This window comes from Adiantum capillus-veneris, chromosome 7, assembly GCF_014529385.1.
Source record: "Adiantum capillus-veneris isolate H3 chromosome 7, ASM1452938v2, whole genome shotgun sequence".
Classification (NCBI taxonomy): domain Eukaryota; kingdom Viridiplantae; phylum Streptophyta; class Polypodiopsida; order Polypodiales; family Pteridaceae; genus Adiantum; species Adiantum capillus-veneris.
Genome location: NC_140937.1, coordinates 156398771 through 156424210, shown reverse-complemented (window position 1 = coordinate 156424210; position 25440 = coordinate 156398771). Strand labels below are relative to the sequence as shown.

The 25440-nt window shown below is 43.2% G+C and overlaps 2 protein-coding genes across 6 annotated transcripts in view; one reads left to right on the top strand and one right to left on the bottom strand.

The window, feature by feature from the left end:
- The window catches only part of LOC147454890 (uncharacterized), a 35840-nt gene extending 14445 nt beyond the window's left edge, over positions 1–21395 (top strand). For 2 of the 4 annotated variants that reach the window (XM_086516705.1, XM_086516708.1), the window contains one exon: positions 20286–20706. The gene's annotated coding sequence lies outside the window, so the exon portion shown is untranslated. Of the gene's footprint in view, positions 1–18915; positions 20707–20751 lie in introns of those variants that run through there. The other 2 variants (XM_086516706.1, XM_086516707.1) reach the window with 2 other exon arrangements.
- A 1231-nt stretch (positions 21396–22626) lies between these two features.
- Positions 22627–25211, bottom strand: LOC147454889 (UDP-N-acetylmuramoyl-L-alanyl-D-glutamate--2,6-diaminopimelate ligase MurE homolog, chloroplastic-like). 2 transcript variants are annotated; one of them, XM_086516710.1, is made up of 5 exons: positions 24848–25211; positions 23786–24637; positions 23385–23501; positions 23080–23255; positions 22627–22991 (listed from the first exon to the last, which is right to left on the bottom strand). In XM_086516710.1, the coding sequence occupies exons 1-5, from the start codon at positions 25173–25175 to the stop codon at positions 22860–22862; spliced, it is 1605 nt and encodes a 534-aa protein (XP_086372836.1). In that variant the 5' UTR covers positions 25176–25211; the 3' UTR covers positions 22627–22859. The 2 variants fall into 2 exon arrangements, with proteins under 2 accessions (XP_086372836.1, XP_086372835.1); XM_086516709.1 differs by having other exon boundaries at positions 23786–25211.
- Positions 25212–25440: the final 229 nt, after the last annotated feature.

Genomic DNA, 25440 nt, shown 5'->3' with positions numbered 1-25440 from the left:
ATGACAAGTTTGTTCTGGAGAGGATTGTTTGAGAACATGGGCACTACGCTCAAGTTCTCGTTTTCGTTTCATCCACAAATTGATGGACAGTCAGAAGAGGCTAATTTTACTGCCTTAGATCTGCTGAAATGCTATGTGTCAGATAATAAGGGCAAGTGGGAACAGTATTTGCCCATGCTTGAATATGTGTACAATAATACGGTGCATTCGTCGACTGGCAAAGCACCTTTTGAGATTGTTGAAGGCGGCAAAAAGGTTTTTCCCATTTTGCATACAAAAGACAAGATCTTTGAGACGGACCGATATGTTCAGAACATGGATGAAATGTATAAAAAAATTAAAGTTTACTTGGAGAAGACGTTGCTGATCGTAACCGTCGTGAATCGCTGTTATCATATCGTGATTGGATATTGTTAAGGTTCGAAAAGGCAAGGCTAAAGAAGATGAAGGGCATGGAACAGCTGTTGCCTAAGCTCAATATGCGTTACTATGGGCCTTTTCAAGTGCTTGACAAGATCAACGATGTGGCTTACAGACTGAAATTGCCTGATGCGTGGAAGATTCATAATGCGTTTCACATGAGTCTTCTAAGACCCTTCGTGTGTGATGTGCCATAAGATATGCCAGATCAGGATCAGCCAGAAGTTGAGGAACTTGATGAGATCCTTGTACCTGAGCAAGTTTTGGCACATAGGGACAGAAAAGTTAAAGGACAGGTTGCAAGATGCTATTTGGTGAAGTTCCAGAACTATCCGCCTATGGATGCAAAGTGGATGGAAGAGCATGAACTGTCAGAGTCACCAAATGTATTGCAGCTTTACCTTGGAGCCTTTGGGTTACAACCTACTTACGCCCCAACCCAACGTGTGCAAAGGAGGGGTAATGATAGAGCTAGCACATCAAATGTACATATGAATTCAATGTAATAGATGGAAATGACAAAAGTATGAAGGCCTTATTAAGTCATTTGTATCTATGTGTTATGACCTTTCTTGCGGATACATGCGATGATAAAAGAGTGCTACTAACACAAGATCATCAGTGGCGTGTATTTATGGTATGCAATTGAGGACGTTTGCGATTTCAAGAGGGGGGTTATGTCACGAGGACATGCAATTGTTAACTATGTTACGAGGACGTGGCAAGTGCTAACCTTAGTTATTGGTTTCTTTTCAATGATTTTTGTTTTATTTTTGAGACCTCTTTTTGAAGCTGCAAATGGTCGGACATTGTATGGCCAATGTGAACGGTAGTTTGACCCGTAGACGGGAAGTTGGTCGGCACTGGAATTCGTATAGTAAGAGGATGTCTAGGCTCAGCCCAAGGTCATGTAGGTCCCCTAGTCACACTTAGCAAGTTGGTGGATGACTAGGAAGTGAACTCGAGAAAGGCATAAAGTCAAGGTGGGATCACCAACAGAAAGTATCCGACAGTTGGGCCACATTGCACTTTTGGATGCGGTCCCAATGACGATAGATGGTCAAAAGACCAATGGGAGCCCAACGGAAGCATCTCCTAAAAACTAGGGAACTATTATTTTGGGCCGTGAAATGTGTTGGCGTCATTACCTTTGGAATGACAATGGGAACATTTCACAACTCTGCCGCGAAGTCAACTGGGCAACCAGTCGGGAGATTTTTAGGTGGCAACTCCGAAACGGGCAAATGCTTGCAAACGTGCCCGAGTGGCACTTTCCTATGTACTTGCCTCATACAAAAAAAGGAGCGCTGATTTTTAAGCTGGGAGAGGCCTCATTTTGCATTTTGTCACAGGTTAAGAGCTATGGAGTGCTTTCTTCCCACTCTATGTAGAGCGTGGTGCTAGGAGTGATGCCCTACACACTACACACTGCTCTCTCTCTCTCTCTCTCTCTCTCTCTCTCTCTCTCTCTCTCTCTTACGTGCAGTTATGTGATGCCCCACAAGAGGGCTCTTCATCTGATTGATGTACAACTGTGTGGTTTTATGCTTTTGTGCTGAGGCAAGAGCCTCCTTGAGCAGGAACAGGAGTAGCTAATTGCTACTCCAAAGCAGGCACCGGTGAGAGTCATAACCTCACCAAACAGGTGCGTTTTCAGCGCTGTGTATGTGCTGTAATTTGACTGTTTTTCAGCCATATGGACGCTAGAACGATTGGGAAGAGTTCCCCACTGACAGAGGGCAGTTGGGGCTCTGTTTAGGGCTGAAAACAGGGCAAAAACTAGTAAATACAGGGTGCTGAATTTACTGTTTTTGGGCAGAAATTTGAGGGTTTATGCCAATGGAAGTGAGTTCTAGCTAGGGAATTGGTTTCACGCAAGTTTTGAGGTTATGCTGTCGAAATTTGGCCAAAACAGGTGGTATCTAGCTGGATACAAGTAAAGAATCTCCAGGCTCTGTGTGTGTGTGTGTGTGTCTAAAGTAAAGTAAAGAATTTCGGGTGAAAGCCAAAGCCTACGGCCCCATGGGCCGGTTTCATCTTCTTCTTCTTCTTCTGATAGTTCTTCTAGCTCTTCTGACTCGAGCGTAGAAGACAGGAAAGGGAAAAAGTGAAGCAAAAAGCAAAGCTTCGCAAAGAAGCCTAAGTTTCGCCCAGTTTCTGAGAGTTCTACAAAGGACTCGTCTTCAGATAGTTCGGACTCCGACGATCTCAGATTTTACGCAAAGAAGAAGCATTTCTATAAAGCCAATCAATATGACTTCCTCGAAGATAAAAGCAAGAAAGTTCGAGAATTTAAAGAAGATGGACAATCAATTAAGTTTGACACTCTTTCTAGATTCCGAGATGCTTCGAGGGCTTTGGCCTTCATACAAAACTTTGCCTAGCTTGGGGCAAAGTGAAAGATTAAGAAAGCTATAATAAACTGTTGTATGAAGGCCAAATCCCTCGAAGCTATAATAAACTGTTGTATAAATAAACTGCTGTATGAAGGCCAAAGCCCTCGAAGCTATTTAAACTTTGATGAAAGTACAAAACTTTGCCTAGCTTGGGGCAAAGTGAAAGATCAAGAATCCCTGATTTTCTTTGATGGAGGAGCCAAGGCCAACTTCATTTCACCAGAATTGGCGACGCGGCTCGAGATTACACCCGATCGGATGGGATCACAAGCAGAGGCAGTTCCAGCGACACCCGGCAGGGACGTGGCCATTACACCTATCATTGGCAAACTTCGGTTGCATTGTCAGGGGTATTTGGGGCACGAGGACTTCTACATAATGCCCTTGGAAGGTTGTGTTGTCCTCCTAAGAGTCCCTTGGTACCATAAGAACAACGCCGGGGTATCATGCGAAGAAAGCGACATTGACTACTGAGAAGGGCCGAAACATTGTACTTGATGTAAAACTTAAGGGCGAGTCTGTCCCTATTGTATCGGCTTTGGCCGTTTCGAAATTAATGAAATCCAGTCTGTTTGTTTACTCGATCTTTTTGAAAGAGTTGAATGATGAACATAGGACAAATATGTCTGAACTTGATAAAGAATGCCAAGATTTTCTCCACACTCATGCCGATTGCTTTTCTAAGGGCTTGCCAGGCGAGTTACCACCAGCTCGTCCTGAGGATCATACCATTGATCTGATACCTGGAAGCACACCACCGAACCGGCCACCTTACCGTGTGAGCCGAGCCCAGAATGAAGAGATTATGAACCAAGTGAAAGACCTCTTGGAAAAGGGTCAAATCCAACAGAGTACTTCACCTTATTGCTCTCCGGTGTTGAGACGGATCTTGGAGAATGTGCATTGATTATAGAGCTCTCAACAAAATCACCATCAGGAACAGATTTCCGATTCCTAGGATCGATGATATTCTAGACCGACTACAGGGATCCTCTTGTTTCAGCAGGATCGATTTGAAGAGCGGATATCATCAGATCCGAATCGCGTTGGGAGATGTCTACAAGACAGCTTTTCGGACGACTTTCGGTCTATTTGAATTTTTGGTGCTGCCTTTTGGCCTTACCAATGCTCCAGCGACCTTCAACCGAATGATGGACAGGATTTTCAGAGAGTACAGATCTTTTGTTGGCAGTTTCTTTGATGACATTATTGTCTTCTCCAAGAATGAGGCAGAACATAGAGAACGTCTGCTACAAGTCTTTCAGGCATTGCGAGATCACAAGTTGGTGATGAATGCAAAGGAGTGAATTTTTTCTACCAGAGATACACTTTTCGGGACACATTGTCTCAGCAACAGGAGTGCAGATAGACCCGGCCAAGATTGAGACTATATGTGATTGGCCCAATTTGAAGAATGTCCATGAAGTTAGAAGCTTCTTGGGGTTATGTTCTTACTACCGGCGGTTCATTAGAAGGTTGCTTCCCCTTTGCATTTGTTGACACAGAAAGGGGTCCCTTTCTCGTGGGGACCCACAAAGGTGATTGCCTTTCAGACTTTGAAAGAGAAATCGACTATCACAGGACCAGTTTTGACTTTGCCAGATTTGGAGAAGTCATTGGAAGTATATTGTGATGCTTGTGGTCGTAGTCTCGGTGCGGTTTTAATGCAAGAAGGCCATGTCATTGCCTATGAGAGCCGATTGTTTTCAAGGCCGGAATTGATAGCACAGATATATGAGAAAGAGCTTTTGGCGGTTATCCATGCTCTTACTCAGTGGCGACATTACCTACTCGAAGCCCATTTTACGGTTTTCATAGATCATAAGAGTGTACGCTACTTCTTGTCACAGAAGCAGCTATCGGAAAAGCAAATACAGTGGGCGAACACCTTGTCACAGTTTCACTTCCAGATTGTCCAGGTGCAGGGACATAAGAACTTGGTGGCAGATGCTTTGTCTCGGAAGCCGTTGGTCTTGGCTATTTCTCCATACATCATAGAAGCTTCGAGGATATGGTCGATCAGGACGCCACAAATCCAGATTTTGCAGATGTATTCGGTTGAATACAGAATAGGGAGGTAGTAGCGGGATATTCCATTTGGGATGGCTACTTGATGAAGAAAACGAAGTTGTGCGTTACACAACCGTTTAGGGAAAAGGTTCTAACGGAATGCCACCGTCCACCATTTACGGGTCATCGCGGCATTGATACCACCTTGGTATGCGAGAAGGTCAAGTTTGACAGACATAAAGCACAGGGATTATTACATCCTTTACCCATTCCCAGCCGCCTCTGGGAAAGTATTGCTATGGATTTCATTTTTGATCTCCCGAAGAGACAGAGTGGGCACGATGGTATTTGGACTGTTATTAACAGATTTAGCAAGCAAACTCATTTCATTCCAGTGAAGAAAACAGTCAAGCCGGATCACGCAGTGAGACTGTTCATTGTCCAGATATTCAGATTACATGGAATGCTTGAAACAATTGTCTCTGACAGAGATCCCCGATTCACGAGTTTGTTTTGGAAGGCTATTTGGAAGAACATTGGTACGCGGTGCAGTTCTCGTCATCTTTCCACCCGCAGACACATGTGCAATCTGAGATTGCAAATTCAGTCGTACTGGATTTATTGAAGTCTTACATTTCGGATCAGAAGACTCAATGGGAAAAGTATTTGCCCGTGGTGGAATTTGCCTACAATAACACGATCCAGTCTTCGACGTGGAAGGGGTGAAGAGAAGATCCTTCTCTAACACAGATTGCAAGCGAAAGAAGAACCGCAAGAACCTCAAGACCCTCAAGAACTCAAGAACCTCAAGAACCCCAAGAACCCAAGACCCACAAGAACCCAAGATTTCAGTGGATGGTCATCACCCGAAGCGGAATGGATACTTTGCATGAAGGTGATGAGCATGGGAATGGTGAAGAAGAGTTTTCCCCACCAGGAGGTTTTTCTGACCCTTCCCCTTCCCCATCGCTAAGGGTTGCACTAACTCCTATGGAGGCTCCTATGGAGGAGTTGAAGCAGTTGTTTATGGACAGGAAGTTAGAACGCGAAGAAAGAAAGGCAGCTATTGAGCGTGAGCAAGCGCGCTTGGCGGCCGAAGAAAGAAGGGGTAGCCATAGATTGTGACTACGAAGAAAGAGTGGCAGCCATAGAGCGTAAGTGCGAGCAAGCACGCTTGGAAGCCAAAGAAAGACAAGCAGAATTTGATTGCGAGAACAAAGCAAGGAAAGAGAAGAGCGACCAACACATGAAAGAGTTGTTGCGACTCTTTTCTATTGTCCAGGCGTAGTTTGAACAGAATCATGAGCAGGGGACTCTCTCAGTCTCTTCTTTTCCAAAGCATCACACACATGATTTGCATGATCAAGATGCGATTATTCACGAGCATGATGATTTTCATGATCAAGATGTGATTACTCACAAGCATGATGATTTGCAGGAAAAGGATGTGATTGTTCACAGAGATGATGGGTTAGTTGATGCTTTTTCTAGCGAAGCTAACCTCATTGTAGATTCGATCAATCACGCAGAACCATCTTGGCTTTCGAGTCGAGATTCACAGAACCCCCACAAGAAGATTCAATAGATCCCATCTTGGCTCTCGAGTCTAGGTCCCAAAAACCCCCACATGAAGTATTTTGTGTTTGAATGATTAGTCAACACGCATTGTTCGAGTGTTTCATTCGTGATCGTTTCCTGTATTTTAGTCACCGTCCTTATGTGATCCCTTTTCACAGGCATGCCATATTGCACGATCAGCACGATTCACTCATGAATGAGCTCGGATGTATGCAGATTACTCATGGAAAGATGACAGGTTTGCATTCAATGATTTCACATTCCATGTCTCTTCCTTGGCATGACACAGTATCCGAGAGAGCACAAGAAGGATTGAGCATCAAGCATAGGCATTTCCATTGTGATTTGCCAAAGTTGATTGATTTAGATCAGAAAGTCAAGATTCGACCCCATGGTTTGTGTGTGTTTGATGAACGGTTTGGCACTTCGTCACTTTGTTCATCTGCATTTCAAAAGACTAGAATTTTCCTAGTCACTTTACATGGAATGGATATGTTCATGTTTTTGTGTTGGAAGTGGTGTCAGGAATTTTCAGCATCGGAGATTCTTGAAGAAGGTAGACGCATGACTCTAGACGAAGTGGAAGCATTGAAGATGACTTTGTGTCGCTTTCGGCGCGGCCCAAAAAAGAAGACTTTGTAGACCTTTATGAAGTTCAAGTATCTCACACGATCCACACATCAGAGTGGGCCGGCAAAGAGTCCTTTCGAGGATTCTGAATGTTGTTGGCGATCTCCCTCGACGCCATACGGTTCGGTACCAGTCTGCTTTTTGAAAACTATTATCGAATCTTGGGGTAAAATATTGTCGTCGCCATCTTGTGATTCGGCCATGCCCACTGTTCAGCGGAAACTGATACTTCGGGAGCGGAAACTACGTCTGGAACGGTTTTCGGCTTTGGAGTATCGGAAATGACGATTATTTCGATTGCCGAGAGAGGGTATGCCGGCAAGACTGCTTCAGGAATTTCTTCTATGTACGAGATGTACGGGAAATCTGCCCACTGATGCTCGTCGGCCATAGCAAGTGCATGAACCCGACGTAGAATTGGAGTTGCAAGGGGACAACACTGCCAGCGCTAATGCTGCGTGAGAAGGGAGAGTAGAGCAATGGCCAACGTTGCCTCTGCAATTTATGTAATATTGGTTGGGTGATCATTTATTTATTTTATGAAGGGGTACCCACTTACAACTGCCACACCTTGGGTTAAATTGGTCTGGCCAAGTTTAAAGTGGCAGGCCAATTTAATAATCCTTTGGCTTAGTTTTTTATGTTTTACATTGCTAATGCTCTTACGTAAATAAAATACCAGCGAGCAGATTCAAGTGCCAACGTGGAATGTTTTTGAGCCAGCGTATCTGTTTAAATTCAGCCCAGTGAAGAGTTTTTTTATGCTTTTACGAAGGGGCAACCAGCAGCCAGCGAAATGTTTCAGCCCAGCGTTTTAGCCCAACGCTTGGTGAAGCATCGCTTGGAGCATGTGACGCTTGGGAGAGGATCCGACGCGAGAAGGCTCTAGCGAAAGGAGGGAGGGTGCACTTCAACCAGCGTTTCAGAATTTCCGTCAAAGGGTGCTCACACGAAGGGATACTCAAATGAAAGAGTACGCACGGGAGCTTGAAAAGGCACATCTCTTCGAATAGACCCATGCAGTATTACAAGCATGACCGGTACGCTTACACATAGCCATGCTGTTGTCCCTTGTCGTTGTATTATTTAGCATTAGAATAGAAGTAAATTTAGATTACCTCATGCCGAGATGTGTGCGTAGGCCACCGTTCTTGTGCTTCCATGCAACTCCGAGAAAAGGGGGAGGAGGTAGCGATGAGGGTGAGAGGTCGGGTCCCGGGAAAAAAGTATACTTTGATACCACTGTAAGGATTCTACGTACTAATCCTTAATTAAGTACTTAAACTCATGATTAAGACTTAAGAAACTTGAATAGAACTCAGCAACAAGACTTAGAGGACTCTATGTTGATTGATTGAATGATTGATACAAGGGCTCTTTATATAGGAGACGAAAAGACACAAATGAAAAGACACGTCTCGTGGTGAAGAGACTACTTTAGACGTAAAGACACATCCTTTCGGCGGAGAGCTGCAACCATTGGGCGAAAAGTCGCACCCGTAGAGCAAAGGGGGTGTGACCAGTTGTCGAAGGAGTGTGGCTTTTGGCGAAGAGGCACGTCTCTTGAGCGAAGGGTCGTGACTATCCAAGCGTAGGGGTTCTCCTTGGCATGGCACTTTGCGTATCTGCAACTAGGAGTAGATGTAATACTGCAACATACTCACAATCGTGACATCGACAACTCGTTGACGAGGCAATGAAGCAGCTGATTAAATTTGCTAAGGATCCCCAATTTGCAAAATTTTCGACCCAGCAGTCGATGACTGAAGTGCATACTCAGTGGCAGAAAACCACCAAACCACCAATCAAACTGGCGATCAAGAAGCCTCCTACTCCGAGAATGTTTACTGAAGAAGAACTCCATGATGCTTTCCAGGCCCAAATCAATCAGCTTTTGGAAACGAAGAAGCCGTCGGAAAAACAACTGAAGCAACATAACAAGGGAACTAATTTCTCTGGTTACTTGGGTCACTTTTGAAAACGCCAGAAAGCAGAAGAAGCGTGTACGCTTCGAAGGATTGCCCAGTTCGTCCTCATCTTCTGATAGCTCGGACACTATCTTCTTCTGACTCAAGTGATGAGGACAGGAAGAGCAAGAAACGACGGAAAGATCACATGTTTTATGCAAAAAGAAATCATTTTTATAGAGCCAATCAATATGACTTGCTCGACGACAAGGGCAAAAAGCCCAAAGAATTCAAAGAGGGAGGACATGCAGTAAAGTTTGAGCACTTTTCAGGGTTTCAAGTTGCTCCCAAGGCTTTAGCCTTTGTCCAACAGTTTGACATAGCATTTTCTGGAGGCCGCTATACAGAGCACTCCAAGATTAGACGGGCGGCATCCTTTCTGAAAGGCAATGCACGGACATGGTGGTCCATTCTGTTGTTAAGGAAACAAGCGCCGACAAAGTGGTTGAAATTTAAGAAACTCTTTGTTTCTTCATGGCTCACACAAGAATATGAACGAGATGTTATTACTGACTGGAACCATGTTCGGATGGTCAAGACAGAATCTTTGGATCCTTATTGTGAAAGATTTTGGGAAATTTTTCTACCTGTTTCATCCTTAAAGAAAGAAGATCAAATTTAAGGAGCAGATTGAACGGGTTTATTGTGGGCTTCCCAAAGAAATTTGAGACTATTGTCTCGAAAGGAAGTTCGAGTCTATACAAGAGTTGATGGGACACGCGAAGCGGGGATTTGCTATATATTCGGATAAATTGACTTACCCATCAGATGAGCCTTCAACGAGTCATAGCAGAAACAATCGACGAAGAGATAGATGACCTTCTTTCACAGAAGACCAAAGAGATGAATATTTCAAAGCAGGAAAGTGTTCTGTATGTGGAGAACAAGGACATATCGCTACACGGTGCCCCAAAAGGGCACAAGAATCAGGATGACTGGCAGATTGAAAGAACAGCAGGACAAGGCGATACTCGTTCTAGAACAGATTTCTGAATTAGCATTATTTTGCTTTATCAATTTATGAAACAAGACTGTTTTGGAAGATGATTTTAAATTTTGAGTAAAACTAATGTTTTATGAAAGAATCTGTTAATTCTGGAAAAAGAGCAGAATTAAGAGTAAGATGGAGCAGTGACAACTCCTGATTGAACCGGATAACGAGTCATGAATCACCACTGATTCAATGGAATGAATGACTGGACCACTCTGTTCAGTATGAACTTAGTGATAAATTGGGTTCCTCGAAAATGATTCTCGCACACGACAATGCTTGAGGCGACAGATTCTCGCACATGACAGGGCTTGAGGTGAAAGATTTCTCGCACACGACAGTGCTTGAGGCGAATGACTACTTGCACACAACAATGCTTGAGTCGAAAAAAATCTCTATAGACATGATCGCAATATGAGATTAGTTAACCCGATATCAATGAGGTCCGGAATGGATCTAGATGTGGCTACTAAATACGTTGCTGGCAGTCATTGTCTGAGATTTGGATTGAATGTTTCTGTGATTGATTGTCATGTGATGTCGTGTGATATCACGTGCAGTGATGTGACTGATGTCTTTATACATGTGCTAGATTTGTTGTGTCTAGTGCGTCGGTACTAACAATCAATGTCTATTAAGACAGTTTATGGCCTCTGTCTGTTTTGCAGTCTTAATCGAGGGTGATTACAATCCTTTCAAGAGGAGGGTATGTCACAAAATGGTGACATGGCATGACCACCCGCGGGCAGAAACTGTACGAGCAGATGTGATGACGTGGCAGTACGGACTGGTATTGACGTGGCAGAAATTGTACGAGCATATGCACTGACATGACAGTACGGACATGTGTTGATGTGGCAGTACGAACAGGTGTTGACGTGGCAAAAACTGTATGGACAGTAGTATGGATCTCCGCATATCGCGTTGACATGCTGATGTGGCTATTGTACGGATTTCCACAAATTGCGTTGATGCTTTTTTATGGGCAAATTTTTGGGATCAATTGCTTTAGGGACTATTCGCTTTTGAGTTTAATTGCTTTTGGGGCTCTGCTTTTGCCATCCCTTGTAAGAATAAAAGAGCCCTAAGGGCCTCACTTCTCAGAGCGTCCAGACGCAGAGTCTGAGAACAGAGGCCCCTGCGGGAGTTGTACTTTGCTCAAAGATTAATATAAAAGAAATACCGAAAGGGGCGCTTGTCTTTAGGGCCAATCTCTCTTGGCACGGAACTATGCCGGGCCGTGTTGACCAAATTGAATTGTGATTTTAAAGTTGTGAAGTATTTTAAGTGATTCTCTCGTGTCCCGAAATAATCTAGACTTGGGGTGCCCAAGTTTGTTACACTGGACATGAGAAATGAGAGGGAGAGAGGGAATGCCGCTCTCACCTCGAATGAGGACTGGTTGCGACACATTGTGATTGATGAGAAGCGTGTACTTCTCCCAATCAACAATGGGCTTAAACATGCGAAACCTATTAATACCCAAAATGATATCACATCCTTCAAGTGTAGAGACCACAAATCGAAGAGTAATTGTTGTCTGTTGAACAATCAAATTGACATCATTAACTTCGTGAGAGAGAGAGAAGCGTCCATGCCTTCAGAAATTCCTTGCATCGGGATGGTGGGGATCGAGTCTGTCTGAAGACGTGCACGTTTCACAAGAGATTCACTTATGACATCGTGAGAGCTTCCAGAATCAAACAACACAATGAACCTTTGACCATTAACATGTCCATAACATTTTATGAGTTCATCCTCTTCGAAAGTCCCCTCCTGCTTAACTTCTTGCTCTACCACACCCACGACATTCAATTGACATTGGTATCAGAGCTTTGAAGATTTTGCACTAATCCGCTAATCCCCGAAAGTTTTTCTTCTTTCTTGTGTTTTTGGTTGTGTTGGCAGTCCTTCAGTGTATACTCCTCCTACTCTTGGAACAGCAGGCTTGCCATTGCGCGTAGTGCCATGCGCCTTGAGCGTAGAAAAATAGCAACCGATTGTATACCGGGTGTTGCATGCGAGGTGCGCCGACAAGGGGGTAGATAGTCTCCCGAAGATTAGTCTGTAACCTTCCTTGAACCAAGAGGAGAAGTCCAATTGGATGAGTGTCAGCTGTACTTTGCAGCTAAGAAGGCAAATTTTTTTCTAATTGAAGTTACTTATCTGAGCTAATCATTTTTGCAGATGGTGTCAGGTTGGACCCCGCAAAGGTAGAACAGGTTCGTAATTGGGAATTGCCCAAAATTGCATATGATGTGCGTTCTCTTTTAGGTCAGTTTCAGGCATATAGTCCGCACATAAAGAATTATTTACACATTGCCGCACCGATTAGATTGATGTTTTGAAAGGGGCGAAAACTCGTCGATAGCGCGTTGTTTTGCCTGAGGCAGTCATTGAGGCTTTTGAAGCTCTCAAGGTTGTGGTGACTGAGGCTCTGTGCCTCATCCTTGCCTCTTGGGATGACCCGTTGACGGATGCTAGCAACGTCGCCATAGGAGCTGTGCTGCAACAGCATGGCCGTTCAATTGCATTTCTCAATAGAAAGTTAAACAGTGCTAAAAAGAATTATTATGTGTATGATAAGGAACTTCTCTTTGTGATTTATTCTCTCGAGCATTGGAAGCATTTTTTGTATGGTAGAGAGTTTACTGTGCGTAGTGATCATCAAGTCCTCAAATGGATTCAGTCTATGCCTAGTGCACATTGGAGTGACCGCCAAGCTCGGTGGTCTCAATTTTGTGAGCAATTTGGAGGTTTGATTGAGTATGTTCCAAGTAAAGCTAACCCTGTTGCAAAGCGTGAAGTCGCAAAGGACAAATTTTGGCCCTAGAGACAAGTTTAGTAGTCTCTATTCAAGGAGTCTCTTTTGACAGCATGAAGAACAAGTATGCAGATTCCGAGTTTGGTAAGCAATGGTCGCAGACTCTTGCTTCCCAAGGGCCTAGCAACTATCTCATTCGTGAGGGTCTTTTGTATTTTCATCACCATTTGTGTGTGTGGCCTCCTCTTAGACAAGCCATATTGCATGATGCACATGATGCACTCACAGGTCAGCACAAAGGCATGAATAACACTTTACAAAAGTTAGAAAGATTCCTTTTTTGGCCTTAAATGCGAAAAGATGTGTAAGTATGTCACACAGTGTTCCGTTTATCTAAAAGGCAAGCCCTTAGGGATAAGAAGCAAGGCCTCTTGCTTTCGTTGCCTATTCCCGAAAGCCCATTTCAGGACATTTTCATGGATTTTGTGACTAATCTTCCACCTAGTTTGCATTCAAGGAACACTCAGTGTCCATCGTTGATCATTTCAACAAGTTTTGCATGTTGATTCCTTGTAAGGTCACAATGACAACACAAGATGTAGCACGTCTATTCATTAAGCACTGGTATCTCCTTTGTGGTTTTGCCAAAGTCGATTGTGTCAGATAAGGATGTCAAATTTATGTCTCATTTTTGGAAACCACTTTTTGAAAATTTTGGCACCAAGTTGAATTTTTTGTCCGCATTTTATCCACAGTCCGATGGTCAAATTGAGATCTACAATCAGTCGGCTTTCGATGTCTTGAAGTCTTATGTGCATGATCAACAATCTCATTGGGAGCAATATTTCAGTGCCATTGGTAGAACTTCCTATGAGGTAGGATTTGACCGTCTGTTTCCGTCTTTGTTAACTCGATCGGTTAGTCAGTTGCCTGATGTCAATGCTGAGAGCCAGTCTTTGGATGAGATTACTGAGAGTGTGAAGCTTTGGCTAAGTAAGGCTCAGGAGTCTTATTCTCGTCACGATAACAAGCATCGTCAGGAAGTTACTATTAACAAAGGAGATTGGGTCTATCTTAGGATCATGAAGCAACGTCTCAAGCAAGTAGGAAAGAAGTGTCCAAAGTTGTCTTCTCATATGTATGGTACATTTCCAGTCATTAAAAAGATAAATGAGGTTTCTATGAAATTGCAGTTACTTAACTCATGGTCAATGCACAACGTTTTCCATGTTTCTTGGTTGAAGTTGCTTCAGGAAAACCCACCGAAGGACATTTCCGAAGAAGAAGAACCAGAGATCATTGATGAAGTAGAAGTCATGGAACCTGAGCAAATTTTGTTGCATCGGTTCCGCCATGGTTCAAAGAAGCAAGCACGGCAATACCTTTTGAAGTTCAAAGATCGAGGAACCCACGAGACAGTGTGAGTTGATGAAGCATTTATCACAGATTACCATGAGTTGTTGGCAGACTACAAAGAAGCCATGCAGCTCGGTACCAGTACCTCACCTTGAAAAGGGGAGGATGTCACGTGCACAACTAAGCCTATGTGCATGTGGACAAGCTCCTACTTCTAAGGATTAGGTAGCCTAGGAAGTGTTATGGCAATCTTGTGAGCTTGTACGCGGGCGGTGCATGTCCAAGCACTTAGAGTAGCTACATACCCTTTGATTGCACAACCCATAGCACCCAGCATGAGCATTTTCTAGTGCATTAACCCATTTTTGCGACGGCATGTGAACAACCTCTTATGTCATTTTTTTATTAAAGTAACTTAAAATTAAATCCAAATCGTGGGGCTTTGTCTACACTGCTCGACCCAGATGTGGGGGGCTATATAAGTGGCCATAGGGCGTCATGAGAAAGCAGAGGACACTGAAGCAGAGCACAGTGCCCAGCAGACCAGCAGGCTCTCTAGCGTTTTCTCAACAGCAACGCCAGCGTTTTTACCTCCAAGCATCAATGTTTTTCAGTTGAGAGGATCAGCTTTCAGATCAGCCCTTAGCCTCACCATACCGCCATTTCCTGGTAGCAATTCCTCGCCGGTTCTCCCTACCACATCAAATCAGCCAGTGATCCGTTTTCAGTCCACATTTCAGCGAGCGTTTTCAGTTTTCAGCCATTGACGTCATCGGCCACAATAATTCTGGACCACAACATCGCAGTCGCATCAGATCCACATCAGTTCACCTAGCGTTTTCTTATTTCAGCCATTAGCCTCACAGATCTTGACCCCCACCCTCGACACCATCCTCGTCATTGTCATAGTCACCTTGATAATCATCGTCGACATCATTGTTGTCAAGTACCACAACATCTAGAAGCATTGTACTAGACTTTGTGCAATCTAAGGCAAATACCTCTCTAGCACTAGAGAGGGGGCCCCTTGGAGGGGGGTTTGGGACCCCATCTTGTGTCGTCTCTTCTCTTTCTCTCTCTAGCACTTTCATACACTCTCAACCACAGTTTGCATTCCACTCTTGTTTTGGTCATTGCACATTCTCTCTCTAAGCAAGGAAGGCTCGCCCTTCCTCTAAAGTAAAGGGAACCTTGAGCACTCACTGATCACTTATCCTGAGCTTACACCATCATTCACTTCCGCTGCACATTACACACAGCCTGCTTCGGTTCATGATGTGCGAAGTTTCCTTGGCCTCTTTTCCTACTATAGACGCTTTAGCTCATGTAGCTACCTTCTCACCCATGGACCCATCCTCATTGTACTTGATCCTTGGATCCTCTTTGTACATGATCTTCGGAAACCATTTGAAGTACATTGTGATGCTTCAAGCAATTGCATTGGCTCGGTTCTCAATCAAGAAGGCCACGCAATAGCTTATGAAAGTAAATGACTTTGTGATGCGAAGCTTCATGCTTCTATCTATGGGAGGAACTCATGGTAGTCATCTATGCTCTCAATTTGGAAACACTATTAACTGGGAGCAGATTTTACGATCAAGACAGATCATCAAAGTCTTCCGATACTTTCTCTCTCAACGAAAGCTGTCTGAGAAACAAATGCGGTGGGCCAACTTTCTTTTGATGTTTCACTTCCAAATTCTGCACACTTTTGGAAGTAAGAATGTGGTTGCAAATGCTCTTTCTCGATGGCCCCAAGTCAATGCCATAACACGTCTACATCGTATAATGTCTATGACACAGGGCTTAGAAAGATATATTTATTGGCCAACACTACGAGCTGACATAGATAAATCTACCAAAGAACGTGTATCATGCCAAAAAGCCAAGTATGATCGCCATAAAACTCTTGGCTTGCTTCTCCTACCAATGCCCCAAGTACCCTAGGAAAGTATTGCCATGGATTTTATAATGGATTTACTTGGAACTCCGAATGGAAATGATGCAATCTGGACTATTATAGACAGATTCAGTAAGCAAGCTCATTTCATTTCAGTAAGAAGGATCATTGAAGCTGATCACATGGCCAAAATCTTTCTGGCTCAGATTTTTAAGCATCATGGCATGCCCAAAATGATTATAAGTGATCGTGACCCACGAATGACCAGTAATTTCTGGCGGACACTCTTTACGAACTTAGGAACTAAGCTAAAATTTTTCTTCGGCTTATCATCCTCAGACAGATGGAAAAAGCGAAATCGCTAACTTCACAGTCCTAGACATTTTAAAATGCTATGTTTCAAGTAACCATCGAGAATGGGAGAAATATCTACCTCTGGTAGAATTTGTCTATAATAACACTGTGCATTCCTCTGCAAGAAAAGCTCCTTTCGAGGTTATTTATGGCGAACCACATCTTCCCCCAATCCTACACACCAAGGATAAGATATTCATAGCTGATGAATTTGTTCGGAATCTAGATAGCACTTACAGTGAAGTGAAGCGTGCTATCCTTAGATCTCAAGAAAAGCATAAGAAAGCAGTAGATAAATATCGTTGTGATCTCAAGCTAATTGAAGGACAATTTGTTCTTCTCAAAGTTTGATAAAGCGCGACTTAAGAAACGGGCCAATCAAAAAGGGAAAGTTGGAAAGTTATATTATTTTATAGCCCGTTTAAGATTACAGAACAAGTAAATGACGTAGCATTTAGATTGGATCTTCTAGAGAATTGAAAAATCCATAATGCTTTTCACATGAGCCTTCTACGACCTTTCGTTGGAGAGCCTCCTGTAAAACCAGTTACAAAAGATCCCCCTAAGATAGATGAAATTGAAGAAATACTTCTTCCAGAACAAATCATACACCATCAGGAGCGCCAACTAGAGTCTGGAAAAACTCATTGCAAGTACTTAGTACAGTTTAAGAATTACTCCCCTCTAGATACTCAGTGGATGACGGAATCAGAATTGCAAGATTTCTGAGACATCCTGCATAGGTATCATGAAGCCTTACAATTGATAACAAGTGTTTAGAAGCCAGAGGGATGTAATATTTTAGCTATGGCTACAGATAATATGAAAATGATTTTTGTGCACATAGAATGAATTTATGAATTTATTGGTACCAATTAATTATTTAAAATAGAACATGTAAATTTGTTCAGTGTAATCTGGGAATTCATCCGTGTCCGGATACTAATGATAAGTAGAACAGTAAAATCGGATGTAGTGCAGAACAGATCAAAACAAGCGCATGAATAAGATGGTTTTCCTCGTGGACTCAAAAAAGTAACAATTAATTATTTCCACTGTTGGCTGCCAGAGAAGTGGCCGAGCGAGTTATGTTTCAGTTTGGTCAGAAAAAGAGGTTTTTATACCTGTTTTCAAGTTAAAGGTTAAAATCCTTTAGAACTAAGTGGTCGGGCCGGTTTGAACGCGGCCGATGTAAAAAAAAAAAGAGCAAATCCTAGCGTGAGAAAACTCCAACCGCCGGGGTATGCTCTCTCTCTCTCTCTCTCTCTCTCTCTCTCTCTCTCTCATCCAACGCCAAATGGCCAAGGGAACTATACGCAAGGTATATTAACAGATAGCACCTTATGAAGGGCATCCTGCAACAGTTTCCACCTAGGCAGAGACTATCCTCTTTCCGCTCTCAGTTCAGCTCTCTCTCTCTCTCTCTCTCTCTCTCTCATCCAACGCCAAATGGCCAAGGGAACTATACGCAAGGTATATTAACAGATAGCACCTTATGAAGGGCATCCTGCAACAGTTTCCACCTAGGCAGAGACTATCCTCTTTCCGCTCTCAGTTCAGCTCTCTCTCTCTCTCTCTCTCTCTCTCTCTCTCTCTCTCACGATTTCCCTCCTTTGGTGTCCATGTGGGCCGGTAAGCCTAGGATGGAGGTAGAGTGCAGCCATAGGAGCTTGTGTGTGTTCCTGCGGGGGAAAGTCACACTCAAACAAGCGCATCACCGGCTGCCCATGAAAATTTCAGCACTCTGACGCGTTTGAGGATACAGATTTGAAAAATTCAGCCAATAGGCTTATGGTTTTCATGTATTCTTATGCATCAGAATAGTATTCAGGATACGGGCAGCGTATTGTGCTTGTGGGAGGTGCTTGAGTTGAGGAGACAAAGAGATTACTTGTTGAGGCGACCAGAGAGAGACTCAAACGGCAGGTCACGGACCATTACCACTAGACAGCTAGACAGACAGGGTCTGCAGAGCAGAGTTTGGATCCCACCTCCACTAGAGGCACATTGATTGACCGTGCGATGGACCTAGGGAGATCCAGGCGTCCATGATTACAAAGGAGGGCATCCCAGCATAGACTGAGATTACAAAGGAGGATTCCGATTATTTTGGCACGCCACGCACGACACCGAGTCAGGTTTTTGACCATGGAGGACATCCAAGAGATCCGATACAGACCGATGGTGGATTATCCCCTTCTTAATAGCTTAAGCTTCTTACTTCCCTCATTATTTTGTACCTTTTATTGACTAGAGAGTCTCTAGTCTTTCCCCCACTTTCACTTTCACTACAACATTTTGTTTAGGATGTTAGTCTTTCTTTCAGCACACAGACTTTGTATGAGATTCACCAATTTGTAACTTGTTGGCCTCGTAGGTCATTTTGGCCTTTTGTAGATGTTATCATTTCATCTCTCTCTCTCTCTCTCTCTCTCTCTCTCTCTCTCTCTCTCTCTCACACACACACACACACACACACACACAGACTTTGTATGAGATTCACCAGTTTGTAACTTGTTGGCCTCATAGGTCATTTTGGCCTTTTGTAGATGTTATCATTTCATCTCTCTCTCTCTGAATTTTGGGACTTACGATGGATGGAGATTGATGGAAAGGCCCTTGGTCTCTAGGATGTCCAGGATGGCCCAAAGCAAAAGCTCTGTTCCATATGAGAATCGGGATTGCTAGAGTAGAGATAAGTGTAGCACCTATCATGTTGGAGGGACTCACCAGATCAGTATCATTTATTCATTAGCCTGTGGGAGCTTCTGAGATGTAGACGTGCAGAGATAGCCCTATAGTCCTCTGGGCAGTCAGCAGGGATGGAGGCAGTACCTGCCAGTATGCACATTTGATGTGAGCATGCTTTGATCAACATGATTTCAGTATGGACAGACTAACTCTATTTAACTACTCTCTGGATGCGTCATCTCGCACCTTGAGCCGATCCTAGGTCAACTAGCTCATCAAGAGGATATGCATCTCTCACATGGGTTGACATCTCCCGTTGGTCAGATAGCACCTCCTCGCACCAGTTGGAGATAAGAGGTTGAGAGAGACAGTGGACTTCCTCCAGAGAAGAGCATATACCGGGTGTAGACCGAGGAGCATTTTGTCTGCCATTGTCTTGCTTATACTGAGGTGAAAGGGCATTTTTAGTGTTTTTATTCAAGGAGGGCTTGGAATTTTTCCAGAGGCGTGGACTACCCAGAGATGTTTATAATTGCTACAGATTCGTAGACTTGGAGGATACTCTTCTGAGAGATCGCACACCTGTGCAACAAGGGCCTGCAAAGAGTCTTAAGAGAGAGATCACAGAATTTTGAATCTCCCAGGCACCAGTAAGGGCATTCTTGTTCGCTAGTAAATGGAGCCATTCATGTACAGCACAGGAGATGACCTAGATTTCGAGGGAGCTGTACCGATGCGGAGAGATAATGATCCAGGATATCATTGTGAGATATGGGACGTGACCTCTCACTTCCTTATGATGCAGGAGAATAGCATGCTGCAGAGACCCATGAATTTATGGGATGTCCCCCACTCCTCCGGGCCTCCCCTCTTTACAGATTGATCGTTACATCCAATGCATAGACAGCATCTTTTTTAGTTTTACTTGCCGATAGGTCAGGTCATTTGGCCTCTTGCAGATGCTAATAGTTTATTCTATTACATTTCATTTCATTCCCCCTGTGAACACAAATACGCATGCACACATACATAATATTCCACTCTGGGAAGTAGGGAGCACAGGATCCTTCTGAAAATTCAATTTTGGCCTAGTCGAGAGTTTACTAACAACTGATCTCGTTGAAGCTGCTGTGTGTTATCTTAAATAAGTCAAATGTGTGTGGACATTCATGCATGTGCATGAGAGAGAGAGAGAGAGAGAGAGAAATGACTTGTTATTGATCAACAGGTAAACGGATCTCTCCCTTGTAATTAAATTTTTGTGGCTGTTTCGTCAGCACATTGTACACTTTGTCAGCTCCTTTGCAGGATTTATTCGTGTCTGTAACATATATTTTGCTGAGGCAAACATTCTTTAGGCTGTAACTCATGTAGAAAAATATTGATGTACCGCTAGCAAGTGAAAATGCGAAACGCTGCAAGGGTGAGATCTCTGATCCATGACGTCCATGTATTTGATGGATGTCTTGGATCAGAAATTTTTCTTTTCAAGTTAGAGTAGGCTACATAATGAGGAAACATGAGCCTTGTGTGAAGGCAAAGTTAAAAGTATCGGTTGATATGTAAGCTTCTGTAAACTATAAATTCCCAAACCTGAATATTTTTTGACCCTAAAGGAAAGCGGGTTAACAACCGAGGTTTTAGGCTCTTATAGCAACCCTATTTGTTAATGGTCGAATTGTGTGATAAAGCAGGCCATGGATGAGTTTGTAAATGCAATTGGATGTGTTACTGGAAGACCATCTAATTTCCATACGGAACTCTACTCCTTAGGTAAAGCTCTCTGTTCCTTTTTGGTGTGTTGTGTTAAAAACCTTATTATACTCATCTAAATGTAGTGAATCTGTTTCATCAAGTGAGTGGTCTTGTTCTTTAGAGGGGGTAATTTCCCAATCAAATTCATCTCGATGTGTAACTCATAACTGTACTTTAGTAAGTTGAAGGGAGCAATAGTTTTTACATTTTCAATGTGACACCATGAAATGAAGTTAAGATTAGTTTGCCTCGTATGTATTCATGTGGGAACATGGAAAAGGTGGGTTTGGAGATGAAGAACCAGGTGATACTGATCATGTAAGTGGCTAAGATAGTGGATCGACAGTCGCAGCATCCATGAGATGTCAATGAACCGTTAGTATTAGGGTGTGGGTAAGATGGTGAATAGCAATTAGATCACCCATGAGATATATCAGAAAAATTAATTGCAAGGTTATGATCTGGAGTTCACATTGGTAAGCAATGGTACTGTACAATGCCCAAGCTACAAATCTTGATAGTGCTGTGCCAACATTTGATTATTGCAAATGCAAGAGATTATAGCAAAAGTTTTGCCCATGCACATTCTTTTGTTCTGCGAAGACGGGCTTTTTTCATTCAATATGTTAAGTATTCTCATTAAAACATTTTTCTAGATGTTTTACTTTGAGTTTATGAGGACAATGGGGAAGAACTTGGTATGGAGGAAGTCAAAAGTTAAGTTGCTTTGTACTTGATTCAATAGGCAATATACTTACCTCACTAGGGTGGTAATGAATCATACAGTAGGTGTTTTGGGGACAAACATTTGACAGTAACAATAGAAAGGGAATACAACTAACCAATTGGTCTTAGATATGGAAGAGCAAAAGATCATTGCTGCATCACATTTAATGGCTCTCATACATGAATGTAAAGTGTGGCAGAACAAATTTGTCAAAACCTTCACTATCCCCTGAAATCACCGTTCAGTACAAATTCTCAAGTTGAACCTTCCAATGATAGACAAGGACAACAGATAGGTAACAAGAAAAATCAATTTACTGCTACTAGCTTGTATAACTAAATGCCACAAGCAAAATTGATGCAGCATCACATGCGGAAATAAGGCTGGCATCAATTTCAAATAGAAAAGGCAAACTAGCACCACCTTTTTTCAATACCTTAAATAGTAGCAGCCCAAATTTAAACCTGAAAGTATCTAGTAGCTATTTTTAATGTACTGAATGCAGTTGAGAACAAGCACATGACAAACACCATGTAAATGACTGTATGGTTTGCTTGGATGACAATCAAGCCTTAGATCATTTCTCCTGTTAATAGAAGAGCGGTTCATTTATATGTGAATGACAGATCTTTTTCACCCTTGAAAGCAAAAGTCAGACACCTTTTCTTGAGAACACTTGTTTCCCCAAATGGAAGCTTCCTCGCATGTCTTTTCTATTGTTGAGGATAGTTATATAACTCATAAGCTTGCATCAACGAAGGCCACATTGACATCCTCCTGGCTACCATCACCCAATGGGGTAACATCTAAAGCCTAACACCCACCAGCTGTCTGCTGAAAACCGGCTTGTAACTTGAAGCTACCCTCCCTCTCATTTATGAGAACCCCGTCCACCCCCACCCACCCACCTAGTTCTATCCAATTCTCAACAAAAATGCTTTTCCTAGTCGAAGGCCTCCATACCCTGCCACAATGTAACACATCATAAATCGTGGCTGGCCATGTGTGACACTGGTCTAGCGTAGCCCAAGTGCAATGCCCTTACACGACTTAAAAGAATTAACTATTGCAATGACCCATCAAGGAGGGCTGCAAAAAGATGTAATGATGTGATCAAAGTGAGTTCAAATGAGGTGAAGGGTTTGGTCTTAGCACAACCAAACAAGGTTGACGCAGCAGGTATACCACTTGTGGAAGAAGCATTCACCGTACATTTTATTACATGAAGATTTTTGTCGTTGTGCAACACAAGCACCCTCTAGTGTGTTAGGAGAGTGCTACGTTACCGGGAAACTGCAAAAAGCTGTAAGGACTCACTAACTATTGGCCTGTTTTTGGCGGAGGATCTGTATTTAAACCCTGTAGCACTTTGCGACATTCATCCCTGTCATCAAAATGCTCTTTTCTACTCCCTATAATTTGATAAGCTTCATGACCTTTTCCAGCTACGACCTGGCACCATCAAACAGCAGTTACTTTAGAGAAGCCTAGGGGCAGCAGAGACATGTAGAAGAATTATGTGCGTCATTACTTGTCTTACCACTGCATCACCGTCTTTTCCCATTGAAATAGCCCTTCTTATTGCTAGCTGACGATTCTCACATACAATCAGCTGATGTGTATTGTTCAAAGAGTACAGACCATCCTCAACCTCCTGTTTCAAGCATTCCTCCTTCGACAGCCTGAGACCAGTCAGCATATCATCCAGGATGGAAACTGTTGACTTCACATATATAAATAAGGTGTGTCTCATGAAATGCATATTACAAGTAAACAACAGCCCAAAAGCTCTTTAAGTATGGGTGAGTAAAAGAACTCTTTACTGCAACTAAACATTGTCCTTACGAGGGTTCTCAGTCCTTGGGTTGTCAGATGTCAATATGCAGATATGGCTCTTGTCTGCTGCAGTTCTTGCCATGATTGGGCGCTTCCCTCTGTCACGGTCGCCTCCACAACCAATCACTGTGAAGTTTAAGCAGTAAAACCATGTGTTCACATTAATTCACAAACAGATTGATTGGAAAAATTCAATGGAATCACTTTTAGAGTGATTTAAGCAGAGGAAATTAAGAAATACGAGCATCAACACCAAAAATGGAAATTCAAATAAAGACAATTAGGGTTAGATTAGGTACCGGTTATTATAACTCGATGAAATCACTCTTGGAATACTTTAAGCAGAAGGAATTGAAAGTTACAAGCATCAAAACCAAAAATCAAATGTCAAATCAAGACAAATTGGGTACCAGTTATGATCCGTTTTGCACCACATTCTCTAACCATATCCAACAGCCTTGCAAGAGCATCTGGCGTATGTGCATAGTCCACTAAGACAGTAAAATTCTGGCCTTCCTTAATGAGCTCACATCGGCCTGGGACTGCATGAACTGCTTCCACTCCTGCAACAATAACATCTAGTGGGATCTCTGCAGCGATACCTACCGCAACCGCTGCGAGGATGTTGTATACATTGTGCCTGCCAAGTAACTTCGAAGTTATATGTACTTCGCCCATTCTAGTGTGCGCTACAAAATCGGTCTTGAAGAGAGAAAGCACCACATTTGTCGCAAAAACATCAGCATCCCTTTCCTCATAGCTGAATCTTACAAGAGGAACTGAGGAACTACCTTGCTTCACAAAATAGGCGGCATGTGGGTCATCTGCATTAATAATCTTTCTATGTTGAAGCGGGTTCAGCATCTTTGCAAAGAGAAGTCCTTTTGCTTCCTTGTAATTTTGCTCAGTTTCATGAAAGTCCATGTGGTCTCTGGTCAAGTTTGTGAACAAAGCTATGTCAAAATCTACTGCATTGCATCTGCCAAGTGCTAAACCATGTGATGAGACCTCCATAACACACGCTGTGGCATCATTGCTTACCATAGCTGCCATGAGGCATTGGAGAGAGAGTGCATCGGGTGTAGTGTTGGAAGCAACGATCTTACTTCCATCATTGATGTCGTGGGCAATGGTTCCAAGCAGCCCCGTCTTCATATTCATAGCTTCAAAAATGCTCTTTACTAGGTAAGAGGTGGTGGTCTTGCCATTGGTGCCAGTGATGCCGACAACGGTAAGTTTCTCAGAGGGATGTCCATAAAATGCTGAGGACAGAGCTGATAGAATGGAGTTAGTATCTTCAACCTGAACGAATGCAATGGGGATCTCTGTGGTGGGTGTGCTCTTTGTGCTAACGATTGCGACAGCGCCTCTTTCAATAGCATGTGCAGCATGAACGTGGCCATCTGTGGAGAACCCTCGGCAGCAAACAAAGACATTGCCAGGTTTAACAAGGCGAGAGTCATGTTGAATACCTGTGATTAGGACATTCTCATCTCCACTAACGAGAATGGGGGAGATCCTTGCGCTGCGCAGAAGCTCGTGAAGAGTTACCTGCGATGTGGGCAAAAGGGAAAGGCCCTGCCTGTGCTCGGGCACCTCTGCTCGCGTTGTGAGCTTCTCTGTTCTCGTTGAGGGTGCCAAAGCACAGGCAGGGGAAGGGCTTGAAGGAAAAGACGCTACAAAGCTGGACGCCTTGCAGCAGAGGCGTCTAGAAAGGCTGCTGCAGCTGACTGAAGTGCTTGCCGAAATCGAAAGGATGGTCGCTACGCTGTTGTAGTTGAGGTTGCAGGCAAGCCCCATTTGCACTCGGCTTGCGGTCGACCCGTGATCGAACCCTGAAAGATAGCTAATAATATTCTAGTTCTATGGCTTCCAAACCCTTGTGTCCCTTACATTTGGGGTTGAACGATGCAAATGATCGAGCCTCTTGTATCTATCTTTTGGGTCATTAGCTTTGTTATTGTCTCACTTTGTAGCTTACTAAGTTCAAGGGGAGCAAGGGCATGTAACAATCTAAAATGGATATGTGGTTAATTAGTGTGAAGATCAATAGGGCATTAAAGAA

What these genes read in the sequence shown, in the direction of transcription:
- LOC147454889 (XM_086516709.1), bottom strand. Translation starts at nt 25,175, where the DNA reads ATGGGGCTTGCCTGCAACCTCAACTACAACAGCGTAGCGACCATCCTT. An exon ending in CCCAAGGACTGAGAACCCTC is followed by an intron (nt 23,256 to 23,384) that starts GTAAGGACAATG and finishes TGAAGTCAACAG; the next exon opens with TTTCCATCCTGGATGATATG. An exon ending in GAAAAGACGGTGATGCAGTG is followed by an intron (nt 22,992 to 23,079) that starts GTAAGACAAGTA and finishes TGATGGTGCCAG; the next exon opens with GTCGTAGCTGGAAAAGGTCA.